Source organism: Lacerta agilis, chromosome 6 (assembly GCF_009819535.1).
Source record: "Lacerta agilis isolate rLacAgi1 chromosome 6, rLacAgi1.pri, whole genome shotgun sequence".
NCBI classification, from domain to species: Eukaryota; Metazoa; Chordata; class Lepidosauria; order Squamata; family Lacertidae; genus Lacerta; species Lacerta agilis.
Window position 1 is genome coordinate 54,391,360 of NC_046317.1, and position 23,987 is coordinate 54,415,346.

Sequence of the window (23,987 nt, forward strand, 5' to 3'; positions counted from 1 at the left end):
CGGGCTCTGTCGCCGCATTTGCATCCCGGTTGGGGCATATCCCCGAAGCCCGGCTCCGTTTGCCCTTCACCCCCACTCCCCCTTTACAGGGGGGGCAAGGGAAGGGTTCAGAGCCTCCGCGGGCGCAGCCGGGGAGCCCAGGGTGCGGGACGCTCTTCCCGCACCCCAACCGGAGCCGCGCGCTGCGGTAGCGCGGCTCCTAACCCCCGGGATGGACAAGGCGCTTCGGACCCGAAGCAGCCTTCGACCACCCGGCGATGGCGTCGCCGCCGGAAGTAGGGGTGCAAGCATCTAATTGAAATCTACTGTATTTGGCCATACATGAACAAAATAATTTCAAAGGGGAACTCCACTGTGAAACAGCTAAATAAAAATTCAGAAGTTCAAGCCTCTTCATTTGGGATTGAATGGAGTCATTGGATTTTTCACACTTCAGATGTTGATTAACTCAGCAGTGCCTAGTTGATTGTTTTATCGCCTACCACTGCTCTTATACAATCTTATAAAGGGTTATCATACTCGTCTCGCAAATTTTCCAGCCTAATTGAATTGCCACTTACTTGTGTACTTTCTATACCTCATTTCCCCACCTGTATCATATTTGTATATGTAGCTGCAGATGAGGGCTAGACTTGATATGATGAAGTAGACTTAGTCTCTGAAAGCTTAAGGCACAATAAATGTGTTGGTATTTAAGGTGCCATATGACTCTTCACCCGTGATGGGGTGTGCTCCCATTGCTTGGTCCCAGCTCCTGCCCACCTAGCAGTTCGAAAGCACGTCAAAGTGCAAGTGGATAAATAGGCACCACTCTGGCAGGAAGGTAAACAGCGTTTCTGTGCACTGCTCTGGTTCACCAGAAGTGGCTTAGTCATGCTGGCCGCATGACCTGGAAGCTGTCTGTGGACAAACACCGGCTCCCTCGGCTTATAGAGCGAGATGAGCGCCGCAACTCCAGAGTCATCCGCGACTGGACCTAACAGTCAGGGGTACCTTTACCTTTAAGACTCTTCATTAAATAGACTTATGCTGCTTTTGGTCACATAGAGCAGTGCTGCTTCCGAATGCTTCTCCATATTAAAACAAAACCTCACTGCAAATAGAAAACCAGCATGCCAAGTTGTAGCCTTGCTCTGTAACTTATGAGCTGATTTTTATTTGCAGGAAGTTCTTAGAATGGGGAGAGGTGGTCATTCAAAAAATGACTTCTGCCTAGTGACCTGCTCCATGCTGCCACTGAACACTACCTGGCTATGCTGCATATGTAGGTCAGACCTTGAGGCCTGGAATGGGGCAAAATACTGGCCTTGCATGGAGGCTTAACCAAGCCTCCCAACAATACTGCATTTTTTGTTAGTTATTTTGTCTACCTGAGGTTATTACAAAAGATAAAATACGTAAAACAGAATAAAAGCAGAACAAAATACATTATACCATTAAAATAAATATTAGAACCAGATGTTCTCTCAGATAAGAGTTTGCTGCCTGAAGAACTTAACTTATCACCCCCACAAACTTTTCTCCTTAAAATTGCCACTCTAAAGGCAAAACAGGGCACTTTCTCAGAGGTATGGGGTCACTAATAAAAAATTACCAAATGCCCAATCGATCACTCAACTGGGGTATTTAAAACGTTGAAGAAAGCTGCTCTTACATCCTCCTAGCTGGGGCAAACCTGTGTGTAGTGGGGTAGGTCTTCAGGCACATTACCTCCACATGGGCAAATGCTCTCTTTGTAGGGGAGCCAGTGATACTGTCCTTAAACTATGGCAGAGTGTCTAGACGAGCCACAGAGCTGCAAAGGCTTTTCTCCATTTTATATTTGTGATGCTGTTAAACTGAGGGTGAGGAGTCTGATAGGGGTAGTTTGTCATACTAGGGGTCACATTTGAACAGACATGCTGAAGTGTGATCAGCACAAAAATCATGCTTTAAAATATGAGATTTCATGTGGCAAGATGTCATCTCACAGTTGTAACAAACTTGGAGTCCAAAGAAAGGCCATACTTTTCCAAAGTAATTAAAGAAAGGTAAAATCTACTCTCCTGATGATCCCTTTTAGAAATTGCTTGTCAACCCATCACAGCTAGATTCCTTTTAAAGGAAAAAATTGCATTGTTAACCTAAAAATCTTTGAGATACTTAATTGTGCTTGCACTCTAGATAGGGTGGGAACTGTATGAAAATTTGTAGGCTGTGTTGGCTGTTTCTACTTTCTTTAAAGATTGAGTGGAAGGGTGAGAAGGTTTGATGTGTGATAATACCACAATCTGTCCTATGAATGAACTTAACTTTAAAAAAAAATACTTTTCCACAGACCAGTTTATGAGATGCTGAAACGGAATGTGACTGCTGTTATTATTACTGTTACAGGTAGGTTTCTTTTAATATTAGCCAAGTTTAGGCATTGCTTTATAAAATTTAATTTAATTTTGGTAAGTAAAAGCATGTAAAGTCTGCAGATGAAAGTATTGAGACACTACAGCCTTCTCACACCCCCGACACATTTTGGGCAATAGTTTCAAGACTTACGATGATGATGATGATGAGATTGTTAAATACAGTTGGTGGTTGTCTGATCCCCCCCCCCCCCCCGAACTTGTTGATTTATTTCAGTGGGTCTGTTCGGAGTAATAGTCAAACACAACCCTGTGAGTACAGTTGAGAGAACGTTCAGTCCGAGTGAAATCATTGTGGTTAACCCTGTATTTATGGTATACCATCCATTCCTCTGGCTAAAGTGCTTTTAACTTTCTCTGTATTCTGCTAAATGGATGAACTAGCTTAATTTGTTGGCAGGGAGCAGAATCCCAATGGTTATCATTGAGATTTTAAAATGAGTGATTATACCAAAGGTCAGGTGACTGTGGCCCTCTAGTTATTGTTGGATTCTTGTTCCATCTTCTCCATTTACCATGATGATTGTTTGGTGAAATGGAAGTTGTAGTCCACTAACAATGAGGACCACAGGTTTCCCCACACCTGATGCATACTCTACCATTGGTTTATTTCCAGTTCTTATATTTTGAACAGAACACGTGGGGTATCAAATACAATTTTTCATCTTTATTTGTCTGGCAACTTAACAAAAATTTAATTGTGGAACTCTTCCCATGCCCCTTCGTTTTTGGCAAGGTCCTCAATTTGCTCACTTCCTGTAATGGGGGGGGGATGATTTGATTTATTTTATTTCTATGCTGCTTTTCATTCAAATAAATCCCAAAGTGGCTTACAAGCAAGGAATAAATAACATGATAGAACATAATACAGTTGTACCTTGATAGTTGAACGGCTTGGCTCCGGAAGAAATTGGCTCCCAAATGCTGCAAACCCGGAAGTGAGTGTTCCAGTCAGGGTGGTCTTAAGCAAATCCGGTGCCGTGGTCCAAAGATCCCTCCGGTGGGGGGGGGGCCCGTTTCCCAGAGTTGGCGGAGAGTGACGGACCCACTGCTGGGTGCCCCTGCTCTCTCAACTCCGCAGCATCCCTGTGGTTCTCTCTCGCGTGCACCGGGTCCTGAGTTGATGGAGCTGGGGCGCCCAGCAGCGGGTCCGCCACTCACCGCCAACTCTGGTGTCTCCTTGGGTCTCGGAGGAGGCGCCACGCCGAATGCCCTACAGAGGCAGGGTGGGTGGGCGGGCGGGCAGGCGCTGGCTGCTTCCCCTGAGGGGGCAGGGTAGGGATGGGTGCAGGTTGGGCGGTTGCCCAGCTCTCTCCCGCCACCAGCCCTTTCTCTCCCCCCCCCAGCAGCTCTTTCCCCCAGCCAGCCCTTTATCTCCCCCCTCCCCCCGTGCGGTCTCTCTCTCTCTCTCTCCTCAAACCAGCTGTACTGCGGAGCTCTCCCAGGCGACGCTTCTCCTTGCTCCCACCCCCAAACCAGAGCGTCATCTCTCTGTCCCCCCCCCCAAAGAGAGCCATGCAGCTGATGTGGATCCTGATAGTGCCTTCCCTCCCTCCTCCCCCTCCCCCTGTCAAAGGGGTCGCACAGCTGATCCAAACGTTCTGGGGCTGCAAACCCAGCACCTTTCCTGATGGTGGTGCTGGGTCCCGGACTCCACCTGCTTCTGAGGTGGCTCTCTCCTCGCTCCTCACACTTGGCCCATGCTTGGCAGCTGGATGTTGAGGAATGTGGGGCAGGAAGTTTGGGAGGCGTGGCCTCTTTCCCTAGCATGGTCCTCCAGCTGCGTGCAGCCCACTCCTCGTTGGGAAGGGCTCTGCTCTCCCTGGACTCCAACTCTCCTTCCCGGACACTCAGGTTGGCGTCCTTCAGACCATGGCACCCTGGTTCCCTGCACCACTTGCACCACAGGGTAGAGATGGGTCTGGTTCCAGTTTGTGAAAGTTTTTTGGAAGCCAAATTTCTGATGCTGCTCCTAATTGAGTGCAGGAAGCTCCTGCAGCCAATCGGAAGTTGTTCCTTGGTTTTTGAACCGTTTCGGGAATTGAATTGACTCTCGGAATGGATTAAATTTGAGAACCCAAGGTACCACTGTAGCTACTTAACAATATTTGTTCCAGTTAGTTGGCAAACTATATCCTGCAAGTAGTGACTGTATTCACATCGTATGAAATGAAATGACAAGCATAGAAATCACGAGAAACAAATAAAATGTGAAGGAAAACCATTTTTTTGTAATGATCCTCTCCACTCTGATATTTGTGCACCAGTTTTTCATTAGTCATTTTAATTCAGCCTGAGGAAATCCTGTGATAAACAATTATTGACAGTTCATTCTTGTAATAGTGATTCACACCTAGGTGACAACCATGGGGATATCCTCAAGTTGAAATTGAGTATTGCCTGAATGCACCTTGAGTTGTGCTGGTGCAAGATCCAAAAACAAAACTGACTTGGCAGAGCTGGCCTTTGTATTGTGCATGATAGCAGCTATTTCCAACACCCAGTGATTTAAGGCTTCAGAACTTTTGTTCATCACTTTTGTGGTGCCAGTTGGCCATATTTGCCAGTCAGGTGAAAATGGGAGTTTCATTTGAAATGAAAATAGTAGCTTCAGAACCTTGGTAGAATGAGAAAATTAAACTTTGTTTCCCCACTTCTCACAGTCCTCAGGCTGCTATGGCTTCCCCACTTTTTATATAACATACACATTTTTTTTTGTTTTTTTGAATGTATTTATTAACTTTTTCAAAACATCAACAGACTACATAAAACAAACCAATACAACAATTACAAACACATTATAAAAATAAAAACTATTACAAACAAACTACAAAAATGAAAAACAATTTTTTTTTGTTTGAAAACTGCTTCTTTCCTTAACATTGTTATTTGACTTTCTCACGTCTGCCCTTCCTGCGTTCATTGTCATTCATCTTTAGTAATTTCTTTACATTATACAAACCATATTTTTCAAAAAAAAAATCTTAAACATTTCTTCAACTATTATCCTAATTCATTTTCACATTTCCTTAACACTTAACATGATTCTAAATCTGCAGTCTAACTTTTCCTTCTAAATTTCAATCTTACTATACTTTTTCAAATACAATTTAAATTTCTTCCATTCTTCTCCCACTGCGTCGTCCCTCTGGTCACAGAGTTTCCCGGTCATCTCAGCAAGTTCCATATAGTCCATCATTTTCATCTGCCATTCTTCAACCGTTGATAATTCCTCTGTCTTCCAGTTTTTAGCTATCAAAATTCTAGCTGCTGTTGTGGCATACATAAATACAGTTCTATCACATTTTGGTATTTCTTGGCCTAGGATGCCCAGTAAAAAGGCTTCTGGGTTCTTTTTAAATGTGTTTTTCAACACCTTTTTCATTTCATTATAAATCTTTTCCCAGAAGTCTTTTACCTTTGGGCACGTCCACCACATGTGGAAAAAAGTTCCTTCTTCCTGCTTGCATTTCCAGCATTTATTACTTTGTCCATGATATATTTTTGCCATAACATACACATTTTTGTTTGCATTCATAACATTTTACATCCACCTTGGTTTTTATTCATAAGGTGTATTTTGGTGAGGTTCTCTTGGAATTTTAGGGAAGATTAATTGTGGCATAGTTCTTTATTTGCGCACTATTGAGTGATCCACAGAATCCTTTGAGGAGCAAACAAGTGGGCTTCTACTATAGTAGAAAGTATAGCTTGGCCTGGTTTGCAGATAATGCTAAGCTATAGTTTGTTTCTCTAAAATTTGATTTGTTTTCTAGGTTCTCTTGTCTTGCTCCTTTATAGTTTGGTGAGTGTCTTGGGCTGGGAGGCCAGATCATGGATAAGGAAGGGTGCTGAGTTCATGCATATCACTAAGCTATAGTTTTTAAAAATCCAAAGACCGTAAGCCAGCAACAAAGTATGGTTTCTTGGCAGTAAGCAAGCCAGTTAAGCTGCTTGGCACAGTTCACACATATTGCTAAACCGTGGTTTAATAAACCATAGTTTAATAAAGGACAAGTCAGGATTACCGGGTATATGCAAACCACTCTGAGACTTCTGAAGCCATCCTGACTTCAGTGAGCATCTTGTTCACTAGCATTTGAGATATTTGTAGAATCGAATGGGTGGCTCAGAACAACTCAGTGGGTGACTCTTGAAGCCCAACAAGGTGGTATTGGAGAAAATATAGAAAAGGTGAAATTTCAGAAATTGACGCTACCAAATAAAAAAAAAAGAAGAGATGGCCTGAAAAATTAAGAAAACGATTGTTTAACAAATTAACAAGCATTTAAAGGCTTGAACAATCCATGCACTTTGGGCATGCTGACTCCAACTTTGGCCACAAATAAATACATGATAGATTTTCAGTGCATGAGTATTCCTAACCGTATTTTTATCCCTCCAATTTTGTTACTGGCTAATTACAGCTAATTGATTTGAGTGGATTTGCACATTTCAAGTCAGTGCAAATACAGTGGTGCCCCGCTAGACGAAAATAATTCGTTCTACGAGTGTCTTCATAGAGCGAATTTTTCGTCTAGCGAAGCGGCAATGCAGCACGGAGGTTTTCGCGCCGAAAATTTTTTTTTTCATCTTGCGAGGCAGCCCCATTGACTTTTTCGTCTTGCGGGGCAGCCTTCCGCTAACGAATGCCGTTCGTCTAGCGAGGCATTCGTCTAGCGGGGCACCACTGTATCAGTATTGAAAGTTGGAATTCCTGTGAAGTGGCCCTGAATCATCATTCTCTGGCTAGAAAGCAGATTTCATTTAGCCTCATTTGTTGCTAGCCTATCTGTTTCTAGTTGTGTAACTAGATCTTAGTTTTTGTGAACCTCCCATCCTTTTGTCCTAACTCAATTCTCAGTCCGTTCTGTGTATTGGACCATTTTGGAAAACTGCTGCCAAGTCCATAGTTTAGTGTTAAAGCACACAAAGTGAAACAGTATGTGTTTCTTTCTGTAAATGCTCATAAGCAGGGTGGATTTGATTTAAATCAAATTGATTTAAATCACTAGTCAGACTTGATTTAAATAATTTTATTTTACAGAAAGACTCATTTTTGCTGGTATAATCTTAATTTTTACAACCAGATAAAGGTTTCATTTTTGGAATAATAAATGTTCAGAGTGGTTTTTACAGTTATATAAAAAAATTACTGATTTGGTTATACTATTGGAAATATGAAATTATTGTAAGGTTTAATAAGTTAACTGTTTATAGGGACTATATCTCCCAGCAGCCCTGGCTTTGGAGAGGCTGGCCTTCCTTTTTCTAGAGGGGAGGAGAGAGACATTTGGTAGGCCTAGGCTGGAACAGACTTGCAGAAAGAACAGACCGAGGAGAAACAGGCTGGTGGAAAGCTGGAAAAGGGGAACCAAGGACTGGAGCAGAGAACTTCAGGGATTCCTGCTGCAGGACTGAAGTTCCAAGTAGAGACCTCATTGTTTGGACAATGTCAGGCGAGTCCTGGGAAGAAGGGCCGGGAACCAGTGAACTCTTATAAATTGACTGGCAAGCACTTCAAGGTCTTGCCAGGGACTTACAGATCCCAGTTACTATTTCCACCACCACCCCTTTGGATTTGTTTCTACATTCAGGTGCCTATTCTGTACAATTAAGTGTTAGTGTAGTTGTTGGGACCTAGTGGGATTGAGAAGAGGTTGCCAGCCCTGAAGTGCCTTCAGCACTTGCCTCAAGTCTGAGTTGCACAGACATGCAACTGACTTGCACAATTATTATGCAAAGATCCCAAGACTTGAGTATTCTGCACTTTCATTTTTACTGCTTCACACTTAGCTACTTGTGCATATCTATTCCACTCCAAACAATCTGTTCATTGAACCACTTGGAACTTAGCATTTAAGCGGTAAGGGGTTGTTTCTGTGTATATAAATTTGAAAAGGAACAATGGGATTAAGGTTTTTTCCTCAACTCTATATGCTTATTTTATAACATTTTTCCTGTGTAGAAAAGGCATGCTATCTCTGCAGACACAAATTCACACTTTTGAGAACTGCAAAAATAAGCATCTGTGATAATATCTTCTCGTTAGAAAAACTGCCCCAAATAATCTTACAGAAGCCTCTGGAAGAGCATGACATTGTGAATGGATTAATGGAATCCATTTACCAAAAAAATTAAACATTGCGTATAAAGCCTCATGCTACATAATTAAAAACAAATCCTTATTTTCTGATGAATACCCTTTGGACTATAATGTAACTTAAATAGAAAATTATCTTTGGAAAGCTTTTTCCTCCAAAAGCATTTTATTTTAAAAATCCAACTTAAATTTAAAAAAATCTGATTTATTCATTAATTTTTTTTAAAAAAATTTATTTTTATCCACCCTGCTCACAAGGATGGAGGCCTTGCTGGACCAGATCTTCCTTTGTAGCAGTGAAAGGACTAAACTGTCTCCCTTGCTGAGCATTAGCAGAAGTAATGAATGTATGGGCATTGGTACATTTCTATGTGTTGGTTAATAAGCTGGTTTATGTATCATGAGCAAGGTGGTTTCATGGCACTTCTGTGTTGCTTGAAAATGGAATTGGAGCCTGGGATCTAGAACCCCTTTTATATTTCCCATTAAACTTGCTGTTCTAATGTCAAGGTGCTTACAGCAGTTTGTCACTTGAAAGTGCTAGGAAGATGTAGCACAAAGTGCTATGTAGGAGGCTAGAACATGAGCAGTTAAAGGGTCAGGATCTTGAAGGTGCATATTCCACTCCTCAAGTGTGAATAGCATAGGAATTTGAGCAGGGTTTTTGATGGATAGGACTATATGCCCTCACCTTTAACACTTTTAACCCTACAGCTGCCAAACCTATTTGTTGGTTGCTTGTCAAGGGACCCCTCTGTGTTGTGAGAATGGTTATTACCAGGGAAGGTTTTTTCTTTCTTTACCTGCTATCTAGATGCTGCACAGAGACTTGCTCTCGCAAAGGATCAAAGCATGAATAATCCAAGTCAAGACCAACTGAAGGTAAACCCTGATGGGTGGTTTTTTTGTCGTACAGAGTTGCCCCTTCTCTGTACCTGTGCATGGTGGACTGCTAGAACTTTTGAATTTCTTGACAGGTGGGCGTCTGCCTTCCTCAGAAGTTTTAGGGAGTCCACAGACCAGGGACAGAGTGACCATTCTCTGTTCTCTACCTAACAGAGTTCCATTCTCTGAACATGTTTTCTGGGGTGTAACACTTCCTGTCTTCAGACACACCAGCTTGTGTTGTTGTCAGTATTCCTGGATGGGATTTTTTTGAACAGAGGGTGATTTAGATTTACTTAGTTGTGTCCTTCTTTAAACGCTTCTAATACCTGGCAGATCTTTTTTTTGGTACTATTGTTGGATACGTTTAGGCCAGCTTGAGAAAGAGTTACATGATTTGTGATGGAGGTAAGGAGTTAGATGTCATTAGTAGGTAGTAGCTTTATTTATTTTGCTGGTTTATAACGTAGAAATGCTGCTTGATATTACCAGATTCTTGATTGGTTAATATGCTTTGTTAATTTTGCTTTGTATGCTCAAACCTTGACACTCTTAACTCCTTGGTGTTGCTCTGCAACTGGTGACTCGGAAAGGAAGTGTTACATCCCTGTGTCTCTTTAAGACCTGTTGGGCTAATGATTATCTCCTTCCTTCCTTTAAGCAGAGTAGCACAGACAGAAACTGCACTTCTGGGCGAAAAGAGAATGAAGTTGACACACCTGCCTTGTCTGTCTCAAATACGTTCAAGGACGATGAAGGTGAGTACAAGTCTTTGAAGCTGATGAAAGCCATGACTGCCACAAGATGACTTCCTTTGTTCTACATTTGGCCAAGATTTTGCTTTTCTTTATTATATTCGGATCTGGGCTTTATTCTCAGTATTGCTTCCATTATATGTGATCAACTGCACAGGTTCAGACTTCACACATTGGTCAACAAGCACTAAGAGTAAGTCACAGTTCTCTGTTCATCTCTGTTGTAACAGGTGGGTTCTTTATCCTCACTAGAGTCCTTCTGTGCATTTTGTAGAAATATGTGTCCTGTCAGTAGTATTGACTAGTAGTAGATAGGGATGGCATCTCACTGTAGGCAATGTGCCTTTTTATTAAAAGTTTCTTTGGATGACAGGAGCTTAATCTTGTGACAAGGGTTGGGGGCAGATATGATGCATCATCATCATCATCATCATCATCATCATTTTATTTGAATGCTGCCTTTCCATAGTTAAAACTGTCCAAGGTGACTTACGATATGAAAAGATTTACATAACTACTAAAGTAGTCATACACAATAAATAAAACAAATCAAAAGGTATGTGACAAAATTGAACAATTCCGCATATCATAATAAGATCTAACAAAAAAGATAAAAAGTAACAGCAACAAAAATGCCCAAAGAAACCTCCTAAATCAGTGGTTTTCAATCAGTGGGGTGCTGCGCAGGCAACACTGGCCTCTTTCCTCCCCTCCCTCTTCTGATGTCCTCTTGTGTCTCTGCCTCCCAAAGGCTTGCACAGCTGTTTATTGCAGTAGTCCTGGCTACAAGCTCCACAGGCGAATGGTGCCTCTGGGGCTGGTCCTGGGGTGCTGGTTGCGAAGAGCTGAGGCAACCTCAGAGTAAGCAAGCGGGCGAGGGAGCCCAGTCAGCCAGTCCACCAGCCCTTGATGTTGGGAACAGACAGACAAATCCCAGGCCCATGTGGAGCAGTGTGAGGAGGCACCTCTCTTTGGGGCAGGGGGGACAGCTCAAAGACCAGAACAGCAGCAGCAGCAGCTGCCCAGAGGACTCCCAAGGAAAAGGGAGAGGATGCTGAGGGAACACTCCACAAGGGAGGGTATTGGAAAAAGGGTAAGAGGCTGCCAGCTTTGCAGGCAAGGGGTGACATAACTGGGCTCCTGAGGTCCACAGGGGTGCTGCAGAAAGAATGTAGTTGGTCAAGGGAGCTATGGGCTCAAAAAAGTTGAAAACCTGTGTCCTAAACAATACTCCAGCTTGAGAATCTGTACAGCAGCCTCAGCCTTTGTAGCTGGAGTCACATGGTTTAAAAACATCCTGCTCTGATCATCTTGTCTGTGAGTCCTTTAATTTTAGTTGAGTTTAAGGTGGGAAACGGTTATAGAAACAACAACCCCTTATCAAAATTGATACTGCATGTGAGCAAAACTGAACTTGAAGGTCATACAATCTGTATAATTTTTAAGGAATGGCAGAGAGTCTTGCTGGGGAGTCATTTAGTTATTCCATGGGGAAGGTGGGTGGCTCAGTAGTAGAATATCTGTTTTGCATGTAGAATGTCCCAGGTTCAAACCTTGGCATATCCAAGTGGGTCTGCAGGGGAAGACTCATGGTCTGAAGCCCTGGCTATCAGCTACCAGTCATTGTGAACAACATTAAATTTGATGGAATGGTATGACTTGGTATAGAGCAGTTTCCTATGATTTGAGAGTATCTACATGCTTTGCTCTGCCTTATTTCTTCATAACAAAAAAATATATTCTTACAGTAGCACCTTAGAGACCAACTAAGTATGTTCTTGGTATGAGCTTTCGTGTGCATGCACACTTTCTTCATGCAAGTGTAGCCAATATGGTGCCCTCCTGATGTTGAGGATTACCACTCACATCAACTATTGCCCATTCTCCCTGGGGTTGCCGGGAGTTGGTGTCTACAACCATGTAGCCTACCCCTGCCAAAGTACCTCAGGCAGAAGGATATTAATTTGAGAGTGAGCTGTGTCTCAATGCGTAGGATTATCAGTCAGTTCACAATAAATACATTTTAATCTGAACTTTGGTTGTTTCCTGTAGATAACCTTTCAAAAGAACAACCCACACTGGATCTGGTGCTTGAAGAGTGGGATGTAGCTGGTCTTCCATGGTGGTTTTTAGGGAATCTGAGAAACAACTACAAGTCTAGAAGTAATGGCTCAACCGATATACATATGAATCAGGTAAATGTTGGTTAACATTAATTCCTGAGATCTTTATAGGCTCTTTCCAGCTCAAGCTATCTTTACTATTGAGACTCTCCATAGTTTGACTTTGCTGATGATGGATAGACTTCAAGAAAGAAATGGCCTGCAAAATATGACTTGTGAAAGTAGTGCAAGATAAATGGCACCTGCAAAGACTTTGAATCATCCATTTGAATGCCGTCAAAACACTGCTGAGGGCTCATCATTGAGCCTACGTAGTGGCAGTGAAGACAGCAAAGAAAGCATACTTTGCTGCTTCCATTACATTCTCATTGTGCCATCCAGCAGAGCTTTTCCAGGTAGTGCAGGGCCTTTTATGGTCTGGCCAGAAGGAGGTGACAACCAATGGTAGCTTGCTGTGACTGGTTTGCAAATCATTTTAAGGATAAAATTGCTTGCATCTGCCAGGACCTTGACTCCACTGTTACAGCAGTTGAATCTCAAGAGGTGTCCAGAGCACTATCTAGTCCTGTTGTAGTGGATGAGTGTATGCCTCCTAAGGGTGGCAACACGAGAGCATGTCTTTACGATACTCTGCCAAGTCATTTTTGCACCATGTCTGATATAGTGGTGAAGGAATTTTGCAAGATCATATATTGTAGCTTTATTCAGGCACCATTGAATATAATGAGAACAAGCCTTTGTAGATCAGTAAATGCCATGTCTGTCTTTCCTTTTCGCTCTAGGATGTAGACACCACCATTGTTTCAGATACCACTGATGACTTGTGGTTCCTCAATGAAGCTGCTTCGGATCAGTTTGGTGTTACAATCCCAGCTAAAACAATTGACTGTGACCATGCCAGTGAAGAAGGAAAAGATGGCAGCAAAACTGTAAGTCCTGAGAGCAAAGGAAATGAATGGTGCTTGTTCCACCAAATGAGCATGGATGTTAAGCTGGAAGTTAAGCAATCAGAGCACTAAAGAGAACCAGTGTTATGAGAGCCAGTGTGGTGTAGTGGTTAAGAGCGGTGGACTTGTAATTTGGTGAACTGGGTTCGCGTCTCCACTCTTCCACATGTAGCTGCTGGGTGACCCTGGGCTAGTCACACTTCTTTGAAGTCTCTCAGCCTCACTCACCTCACAGAGTGTTTGTTGTGGGGGGAGGAAGGGAAAGGAGATTGTTAGCTGCTTTGAGACTCCTTAGGGTAGTGATAAAGCAGGATATCAAATACAAACTTCTTCTTCTTCTTCTTCTTCTTCTTCTTCTTCTTCTTCTTCTGTTCTTAGACTCACATGCGCACCACCAGCACTCATGTATGATCAAATACATCCTGCTGAGAGATTTAGGATATTTTGCTGGAGTTATAACATGCACTTGTTACGGATGTGTTGTTAACCCTTAATTTTATGCCCACAAGAAGCTCTCACACAAAGAAAGAAAGAAAGAGAAAGAAAGAAAGAAAGAAAGAAAGAAAGCATAGTTTATTACAGAAACTAGGAGTCACACAGAAAATATAAATATGCTGCTTTAGACAGCAAAGTTAATCTACGCAGGTAGCAAATTACAATACATATACATCCTAATTAAGGAGTAAAAGATACTTCTTAAGGCCCACAGAAGCATGGACATGACAATTTTGCTATAAACCAACACAAAGGGGGGGGGGAGGGAAGTATACCTGTCGTTAAGGCAAAGCAGAAGTGTGCAGAGGCCTAGGGAGTGCTGGATAAGTTCTGTCCTGTTGGAGCTATGAGAGCCGACTAGCCTTGGAATCTAAAGGTTTTTTCATATATTTTTGCCAAGGTATGCCCAGTGGAGAGGGGAGGGGGCTGTGAAATGAGTGGTTCTTACAATTTCCATAACCCCTTCCAGATTTTCCTGCCTATTACTCACTTTGCCCATCCTGTTCCTGTTTGCTTAACAAAAAGATGAGATCGTGAGCGAACCTAGGCATCTATCTGTGATATGGCTTTAAATCGCCTCACCATTGTGCAAACATGTATTTGCATGTGTTCATCTTTAGGTCAGATATGTGTGAACTCAGGTTATTCCTGAATGCCTTTCAGCAGGTGATTGGGATCAGACTTGTTTCCTGGTTCATGGTGATATTTGTGTCATAGTTATGCCAATCTTATACTTAGGCCATGATCTACAGAGATAAACCATATCATAAGTTCAGATTCACACACCTTTTGTCACACCAGTTCTGCCATTATCTTTAGTAATCTGATGGCTTGCACTTTCAGTGGTTTATTTTTCTTTTTAGCAAAGGTTTCATGCAATGTCATGGGCTTGTCACATTGGATGGCAGTTCCCTCTGTGATTCATTTCATGGTAGTAGATAGGCGAGAAGTTCTCCATATTTCAGTAGTTTGCAAGAATTCATGTCTAGATTTTGAGTAAGTTTAAGACAAGAACAACTTGCATAAAAAACAACCTGCAGATTTCCCCCTTGATATAAGTAAAAATACTGCTCATTTTCCCTTATGGGGTACCCAAGAGCCCAGATAGAGTCCTTTTGTAGGTTCTCTATTGGTAGGAGAAAATAACAGAGACCAACCAGAGAATATTGAGAAGCAAAGCAGCTAGTAAGCCTGATCTTTATTAACTGTTGCAACAGGGTGCTCCCCCACACGCAGGAGAGGAGGAGGACCCAGAACAAAGGTGTGCCCGCCCTTATATAGACATTTTAAATTGCCGGCCCTGGAGTCCAAGGCCACCCCCAGAAACATCATACATACATCACAGAAGGGGTGTAGCCCAAGACCATCCCCCAGATACATCATACCTACATCACAGAAAAGGTGGTCTACAACAGAAATCTGAGTGCGTTGTTTATCTCCTGTCTGGCAATTTACCTGATTGCATTGTCTGGGTTTTGGCCACTCTTTTGTTGTTATAACTACTTAATTCCTGAATCTAGGTCACAGTTCACAGGCTCACACCCTGTTCATATCTTGAATGTGCCCTTAAGACAGGATTTGTGAGGAAAGAGACAATAGGAAGGTTTCCCACATTGACCTTGCAGAGAAATATTTGAGGTCAATTTGTTCAGGACTTTTTCTATGGGGTTTCAGACGTGTGGTTTATATATACAGTTATGAACATTTTTTTAATTATATGACCTGAAAATTCTTATAACACCCTCAAGAGTAATGCATGATTATGTAAGTCAACTGACGTACTCGTTATTTAATCTGTTTTACAGATGGGCAGAATCTGAGAGCCATCATAGACTAGCAGCTGATGCATAGGATTTTGGCCATGGGACACTGGTCTTGCTTTGTGATCTTTTGCGAGATGCAATTTATTCCCATTCTCTAGATAGCAGCGATGACATGGGGGTTGTGAGGGGAGAATACAGTCACTAAAAGTGTTACAGTGATCTGATGCAGTGGCTTTCAATCTTTTTGACAAACCACATTCATTCTGCATCTCCCCTGTGGGATACAGGGGAGTCCACACTTACACGGGGGTTCCATTCTGGGCCACCACACACACCATTGGCCTCATCCATTTTCAACACACGTGTTAGCAGGATCGCTTGTGCCAATCGCACGCAAGTGGGGTTTTAACTAGTGCTTGCCAAACTAAAGACTCTTTCCATATTGCTGCATTTTAAATTTAAATGTAGGGCCTGGCTGCAAGGAATTCTGGAAGCAGAAGGAATTAAATAGCAGACAATGTTAGGCCAAAACAGGCACCAGTTGACCATAATTGCTGGCAGTCATAGGAGAATACCATCAGTGTTGACACCAGCCTTGATTTTACAGTTTTACATCTTTCTTTTTATCCAAATTGTTTTATTTATTGCAAGATTTTTTTTGTTGTGCAGCATGCAGATAATGACAGTAGAGAAGTGCTTTCTTATTTAGGGGTGGGGGGAATGCATTTATTTATGGCCATACATGTTCCTTTTTTGTTTTATGTAATTTTTGCAGGTGAGTGAAGCTGAATCATCTGATGACTTTGAAGATTTACAGTCCTTAAACGATGAAACAAACATAGATCCTCCCTCCAAGGTAAATGAACTTGAGGCTTAATAGCCCTAATTTGGCTACAAACTTGAGTATCAGAAGTTAGAAACATTTTTTTATTCAGGTAGTTGAAGTTCCTTACTGCAACCATAACAACAAAATACAGTGCATCTTTTTGTCCCTTAATTGTGTTTAAAAGGGCAGATGTGTCAAATCAATTTGTAGGTTTTATTGGACCATTTGAACCGGTGGTAATTCAGCTTGTCATCATCCAAAGATTGAGCTAAGGAAACTGAACACAATAGTTTCCATGGTTCAACAGTTGCAGTCTACTTAGTTGCAGGCTTTCAGCCTTCTTACCATTTCCCCATTCTTCTGATAGCTGGTTATGGGTATGTTTTTATGACCAGTATAAAAAACTACTTTATTTCCTGTATGGAAAACTACTTTAACCTCATAGCTTACAGCTTAGGTGTTCAGAGGCCAGTTTTTAACAAGTGGCTGAGGAAAACTGATATGTGACACAAACTGATATGTGACCAATTCATATCTTCTGAGAAATGAGGGGTTTAGAGCATCTATAAAGTTTTTAGAGGCCCTTCTAGCATAGTAAATATCTAAACTGATAACTGAAGGCCAAAGTAGACCATCATTCATGCGTCTCTGCTTTTAGTATGGTTTGGAAAGGGGTGTCTTGCTTAAGCAGTAAAAATAGTGTGCTGGTGAAGGGAACTTTGCCTCCCCAGAGTCTGTTGTTCCAGGTATGCTTTCCCTTCCTTGCTGTGATTCAGGGAGTCTGAAATAGTGAAAAGTTGGCTGGAACAATGGGTTGGGCTGTAAGCTATGGAAGAGAGGAGGTTTCAGCCCTTTTCACCTACACTGCTTGACAATTAAAGCAAAACACACCATCTCCATGTTACCTGTGAATGATGCAGATGTGAAAAGAAGTGTGTGTCTGCATTCCATCTTGTCTCATTTGGTCATGATCTTTCCACATTTTGAGAAGGGACAAAAAACCTTTTGCTGCCTGGAATATATTCATTGGGATATTTTTACAGAGCTGGTTGAATATAGTCTCACAACATGACTACACGGTTCTGTGACATTGTGGGAGCGTTTTGATACTCAGTGGATCAGCACAGAGGTTTCATGGTTTCTAGTCTTCCAAATGAATCAAGTCTATAGGGAGGGAAGAGATATGATCTCTATTATTGTGGCAGTGTTCTGGTTAGTTTCTGAAATTGCCCTTTTAATCCCAGCACAAAGACACTTTCTCAGTACTTATCAGTGAACAACAGAATTTATTTCATTCTCTGCTCAATTTTTCCTTTTTCTGGTTTTGCATTGCAATGGGAGTAGTAGTCATCCTGTTCCTCATAGCATGCAGAACCAAGTTTTCCTGCTGCTTGAGTATGGTTTAGAGTCTGTGCCAGTTTGACAAATTGGACTGTCTCTGGCACCAGACAACCAAACTGTAACTCTAAACTCAAAAATCCATTGCCCTTGGTATATGAAGTAATCAAGTAAGCCACCACCAATTGTGTAGGGTCAATAGATTTTAACTGACTCAATGAGCTATCTACTCTTGAATTTAGAGTAAGCCATTGAAAATTCAATATAGAGAACAGGGTAGAGACTTTGTTCTTCCGAAGATATTGTGAGAGGGGGCACAATAAAGATGAGGTTCAGCAAAAAGCACATCTCATTTAGAGGGTTCAACTGCAATGGTCCCCAACCTTTTTTTTGGAAAATCTAAGAAATTGTTACACAAAAAACACCTGTTTCACCCAAACAAAACTTGTGTTGCTCAAACACGAGAGAGCTAAACATAGACAACCCCCAAAAAAGAAACATCTCCTTAAAAAAAGAAGTTAGAATTGGAAGAGTTGTTTTGGTGGGAACTAAGGGTGGGTATCTGAGGGTGCCGGGTGCCTGTGGGCACTCTTGAGTAGGTAGTAACCATGCTCTTAATCCACGATTTAAGAACAGAATACCGCAGTTGATGGTGCTGCTTACTGCTACTGTAAGAAAGCCTTTATGTGAATGCACAAACCTGTGATTGGTTTGATTGTCTTTCTTTCATCAGGACTATTGGCAGTGCACAAAATGCAAGAAGTTTAACTCTCCCATTAAACGATACTGTTTCCGCTGCTGGGCCTTGCGGAAAGACTGGTTCTCTGACTGCCCCATGTTAGCACATTCTCTCTCCTCATCCAACATTGCCACAATGCAAAGCAAAGAGGACACAGAAGGGATAGATGTCCCAGACTGCCGAAGGACAGTATCTGCTCCACTTATGCATTCCAAAGACCCATGCAGATCAGAAATCAAACCCAACCTACGTCCTGGAAGCTCTGTGGATTCTCTGGATCTTGCAGGCAAAGAGCCTTTGTTGCAGTTTGGTAAGCACAAAGAAAAGTGTTCCCTTGAGAGTAGCAAGGAATTGCTGAAACCTTGTGTTGTGTGTCAGAAGAGGCCACGGAACGGGAATATTGTCCATGGAAGGACAGCTCACCTGGTTGCCTGTTTCACTTGTGCAAAAATGTTAAAAAAATGCCGGTCACCTTGCCCAGTGTGTAAGAGACAGATTCAGATGGTGATCAAGACTTTTATAGCATAGCAATGTCGCTTGTCAGTTGCTGCGGAGCAAGGAACATCATTCAGTGGACAATAACTAAAGGATAAAGATGTATATTTAGAAGTATATTTATATATATATTTTTTACCAGAGGGGGGAATGAGAACTCCAAAAAGAAATATGTCAAGCCTACTAGTAACAAAATGTGGAAAACCCGCGAGCCAAATTTCTTGACCATTTATACAGCCTGGAAATTAACATGCAGTTATCAGATTGACTGGCAAAGGGTTCTTTGTTATAACTATGTTAGCTGACTATGTAAAAGCCGTAAGATGAGCATTTCTTTGTGCAGAATGGTGCTAGTTCCAAAGTGCGGGAATCTTATTGTGTGACTGTATCGAGCTGTGTTTTTCTCTTACTGTGCAATTTAACCCACGAGCAGAGATACCTGCTCTTTGCATAACTTTCATTGTGGTATTGAAAAAATTCACAAAGGTAGTGTGAATGCCTGTTAGAAAATATACCTGTGCAATTCTCACCCCTCAGAATTAGGGAGTAAAGCACTTTCAATTTGAGTTTATGTGCATGGGGCTATTCTTAATGGATGGCCCCTCTTCTGTGAAATGTTAATGCGGTGGTGCTCCATGTCCCTCTCTGAGTGTAGGCTCTTCACAATATAGCTAACCCTTAAATCAACCTTCACCAACCCAGTGCCTTTCAGATCTTGGGTTGATGAGTGTTGCAATTGAAAGCTTGATGAAGGCTGGCTTACACCCTCTTTCAGTTTTCTAAGTTATTTGTAGTTTTAAGAATAGTCTACAATTTATGTAGCATCTGAAAGAACCCTTGATTTCTGGATACTCAGTTTTTCAAGAGTGACCGGCTAGAGCCTTTGAGAAGCCAAAACATATTTAATAAGGGCAAATATAGTTGCCCATCATAAAATATAATTTTAAAAAGTTTATTCAGTCATGATGGACATTCTTTTCAAACCCGTGAATTATTAAATGAAAAGATAAATGCCCTGTCTATATTCATCAATGCAGCATAACTCCACTAGTCATTTTGCCAAAGATCTTGCCATTGCAGATATCTGGAGTAATGGTACACAAGAGAGAGAGAATTGTGTTATTTGAAAGGTCTTCTGCCTCCCCCTTTATATCAACCTGTTGCTTCTGATCTTGTGTAGCATAACATTGCTCTTGCTTCTTCCTTGTTATTGCTCCTTAACTCTTTTCTTGTCCCACTTTCGATGTAAGGGTATGGGATACCTTTTCAGGAAGATTCAGGGCTGGGCAGAAACAGACCTTATAACAATAGGACCTCTGGGAGCTCTAGATGTTTGTGGACTTATTATCATCCCTGGTTCTTGACAATTTGGCTGGGACTCATAGGTGTTGGCATCCAACATCTGTTAAGCTGCAGATTCCCCATCTCTGTATTTTAAAGGCAAATAGCTCTGTGAACCCTGAAGATAGGCCTACTCAAATAGTCCTGAATATGAAACGAATATTCTTCAACTCTTTCAGCACCCTTTGTTCCTTCTAAGGGTTCATTTTGGTGAGTCTTATAATGAGGCATCTTGCACTTTAAAGCCTATAATATACACCTTGTCATCTATTGACACCTTTTGGGGGGATTGCTGCAGAATTGTTCCCAGACATACATTTTCTTTGGCATATTGAAACTAGCATATATAGTGAATGCTCTATTGCTTTAGAATTCCAAATGCAGCTTTATGGTACTGGTTGGGTGATCCACCTGACACTGACCTCCCTCAGACATGTTGTCTGCTAGAATCCCTTCCTGGTCACTTCTAAGCACCTTTTGACCAAGATATCCCCTGAGAGCATGCAGTTTAACTGGCCCTGTAACCTAACCGCTGTAACTTTTTTTCATTTTCTGCGGCCATTAACAATTTCTGTTTTGGCAGCGTAGGTTGACCAACTTCGTTTATTGTGGTGGGGGTGGCTTTTTGTGTGAATTTAGCAAACATTTTTATGGATGATTCTAAATTTTTCTGCTATTTCAGTGTTTACCTGCCAGCAAGCTGCCAATGGTTGATAATATTTCCCAAATGGGGAAGCTTGAATGAAGAAGAAAACAGAAACCTATTTTCCTTAAAACGCCCCTGGCAGTGGGGGGTCTGAAGTACCACTGCTGAGTTTTTGTCTATTACAGAGGTGCTGTTTATAAATATTGTGTGTATGGAGGGGTGAATGGGGGGCTTGTTTCTCCTTTAGTGGAGGAAGGAGTGTGGGTTGTCACCACACACTGGCAGGAAGTCAGACTTTCGAGAGGACACACCTGGTGGATAGGGCAGCCCCCTGACTGGCTCAACTTCCTGCCAGCTCCACTGCAGGTTGCTCTTGCCGGCAGCTTCAGGCACGGCTAAAGAGAAAAGGCAGGAATGCCATTTTGGAAGGGATTTTCCTTGGCTCTTCCTTTGTTTGTTTTTCCTGTCTCCTCTTTCTGCTCTTGCTCTGCTATTCCTGCTCTCTCCTGGCTCCCCAGATTCACCCCTAGTGTCAAGAAGGGTTGAAACACAGCTGATGGGGAGGAGGAGATTTGTTCTCATCAAATGAGTCATTGGGAAGCCGGGCCACCCATGCAGGCGTACCAGGGATCTCCTTTGTGTTACGATGTTTCTTCAGGAATTTCTACACCCTCACTCTTGACTGAGATAATGTAACATTTATGTACATTAAGGTAAAACATTTATTAATGTGGGATGAAGGATTGAGATATGCTTAACATTTTGCTGCTACCAAACACACTTGAGTTATCATCTTGATCTGTTTTAAAGCCTGGGCTGGTCCATCTCCCACCTTCTCTCCCTCATCCCCTCCTCTCCTGGCTGAGGAAGGATGTGGTGCAGAATGGAAGTGGTCTTTTTTGCGGGGTGGGCGGATGTTTCTGAAGGCTTTATCAGGCCTCTGCTTTGTACTTTTCTGTCATTGCTTCAAATTAAAAATTGCGAGTGTGTGAAATGCAATTCTACCCTATTCTTTGATTAGACATGTGTCATGTGGTGCTTTGTTCAAATGTTAATATTTATCTCTGATGCAAAGTTGACTTACAGAGCACAACGAGGTTAAACTTCAAGATAAAACGATTAGCATGCTGCAGCATCTTTTCTTCCAGCCAGATCTGCAAATGCTCACTGCAGAATGCACCTAAAATAGCAATTTCAGCAAACACTGTTAACCCTGAAATACTGTTATCTGTACTGGAAGGCCTGTGACTTTTTAGCTTCTGGAATTTAGTTGCTCCAAATGCCTCTTGTCATTAAACAATGCTGAACCTCATTATTGCACTGACTGAAATTACAGTTTGAAATTAAATAAATGGGCCTTTTGCTATCCTAGCTAATACTGGTCTCCTGTGTCATTTCAGTGATTTTTAAATGGGTGTGATGACCTGAATTGCATGTTTATGTTTGTAGGTACAAGAGAACTTTTACGGGTTTTTCTCTGGGATAACATGCTGTAGACATTAGAGTGTTAGACTGTGATCAGAAGGACCGATTCAAATCGCCATGAATCCATGGTCAAGAGTGATTGTGAGGCTAATGGAAGGAGAGGACCATGAGCTTTTTGGACGGGTGTGTGTTAAAATGTAATAAGCATTCTGTCCAAGCCCTTTTCAGCTGCTAAGAGAATGAGCATTTGTGGGAATGCAGTTTAACAATGGGGACAAGATAAGCATAGTTTAATCCTAGACTGCCAAATGGAGAGTAGTCAGAAGCATAGTGGGTAAACCTCTTTTATCCTTATCTTAATACCGTAATTGGTGTGTGTTTTGAGATAGCGGTTGAGCCAAAGAAAGGTGTGAGTCTGCGTACACTACTGCTTGACTACTCATAGCACTGAAGTAGGCTATAGAATTGTTGTTTTTGAATTATGGTGCTGGAGGAGACTTGAGAGTCCCATGGACTGCAAGATTAAGGAAATTAGGCCTGAGTGCTCACTGGAAGGACACAATACTTTGGCCACCTCATGAGAAGAGAAGACTCCCTGGAAAAGACCCTGATGTTGGGAAAGATGGAGGGCACAAGGAGAAGGGGACGACAGAGGATGAGATGGTTGGACAGTGTTCTCGAAGCTACCAACTTGAGTCTGACCAAACTGTGGGAGGCAGTGGAAGACAGGAGTGCCTGGCGTGCTCTGGTCCATGCAGTCACAAGGAGTCGGACATGACTAAACAAACAAAAAAGGCTATAGATAACAAATTAGTTAATTTTTCATTGTGACACAGAATTTATTTTTTAAAATAGTTGGTTGTTTTTTTTTAATTACACACAGCATTCCTGTTCTGGTTTGTATCCTTGGCTGACTGCACAAATATGAATTAAATGCAAACTTAAGATGCACCCAGTGTTTGCATTAGTGTTGGAGGAGGACTTTTGAAAACATTTTTTTCCAAGTGGGAGGAAGCTCGGAGAAGAGTTAACTAGGTGGGTTGGGAACCCTGTTGTTGAAGTCGGCCAAAAATGCTCCATAGGTAGTCGAAGCATTTTATTTGTATGTATGTATTCGTATTCCAGAAAAGGAAATGTGCTAATCTTTACTTTTGCTATATTTTTCTTTGAATAGAACTCAATGAAAAGTGAAAGTCCTTGTTGCCTGCTAGCTGGCCGATAGACATAATGAGAACATGTAGTGCTCTTAATGCACTATATTGATATGCTTTTATTCAATTAAATTGTCAGTGCTGTTCCTTTGACTTTCTTACACAAATAAAATCTCATAGTGACTTGCTAACTTGGATGTTTTCTTCTCTTCTAAAGAAGATGGAAAGTGGAAATGTAATGCAGTTACTACTAGAGGAAAGACCTTACTTGAGAGACACAAGAAGTTAACTTTTAAAAAGATATTCTTAGCTTTACAGAGCAACCTTGAGAATTAAAACACAAATGTTGACCAACTTTTAGGAGCAGGCAGATACAATGAATTAAGGTGGAACATTAGAGGAACTGTGAGTTAGGTTTGAAACTTCCTTATTGGAAGTTTCTCCCGTAGACCTGCAACTGTTCTGAGGCCCTTCTGAACGAAGATGTGTTAATCTGTGTAACATTTCAACATGCAAATGCTTGGCAGTCGTTGGTTTCAACCGTTGGCACTACAGG

The 23,987-nt window shown here is 41.8% G+C and overlaps 1 protein-coding gene across 4 annotated transcripts in view; it reads left to right on the forward strand.

The window, feature by feature from the left end:
- The window catches only part of MDM4 (MDM4 regulator of p53), a 34,259-nt gene extending 12,026 nt beyond the window's left edge, over nucleotides 1-22,233 (forward strand). For 3 of the 4 annotated variants that reach the window (XM_033152779.1, XM_033152777.1, XM_033152776.1), the window contains exons 5-11: nucleotides 2,318-2,373; nucleotides 9,317-9,384; nucleotides 10,049-10,145; nucleotides 12,195-12,337; nucleotides 13,048-13,194; nucleotides 16,246-16,326; nucleotides 18,368-22,233. In XM_033152779.1, the coding sequence (XP_033008670.1) occupies nucleotides 2,318-2,373; nucleotides 9,317-9,384; nucleotides 10,049-10,145; nucleotides 12,195-12,337; nucleotides 13,048-13,194; nucleotides 16,246-16,326; nucleotides 18,368-18,901 (1,126 nt within the window). In that variant the 3' untranslated portion in view covers nucleotides 18,902-22,233. The remainder of the gene's footprint in view (nucleotides 1-2,317; nucleotides 2,374-9,316; nucleotides 9,385-10,048; nucleotides 10,146-12,194; nucleotides 12,338-13,047; nucleotides 13,195-16,245; nucleotides 16,327-18,367) is intronic. The other variant, XM_033152778.1, reaches the window with a different exon arrangement.
- The last annotated feature ends 1,754 nt before the right edge of the window (nucleotides 22,234-23,987 follow it).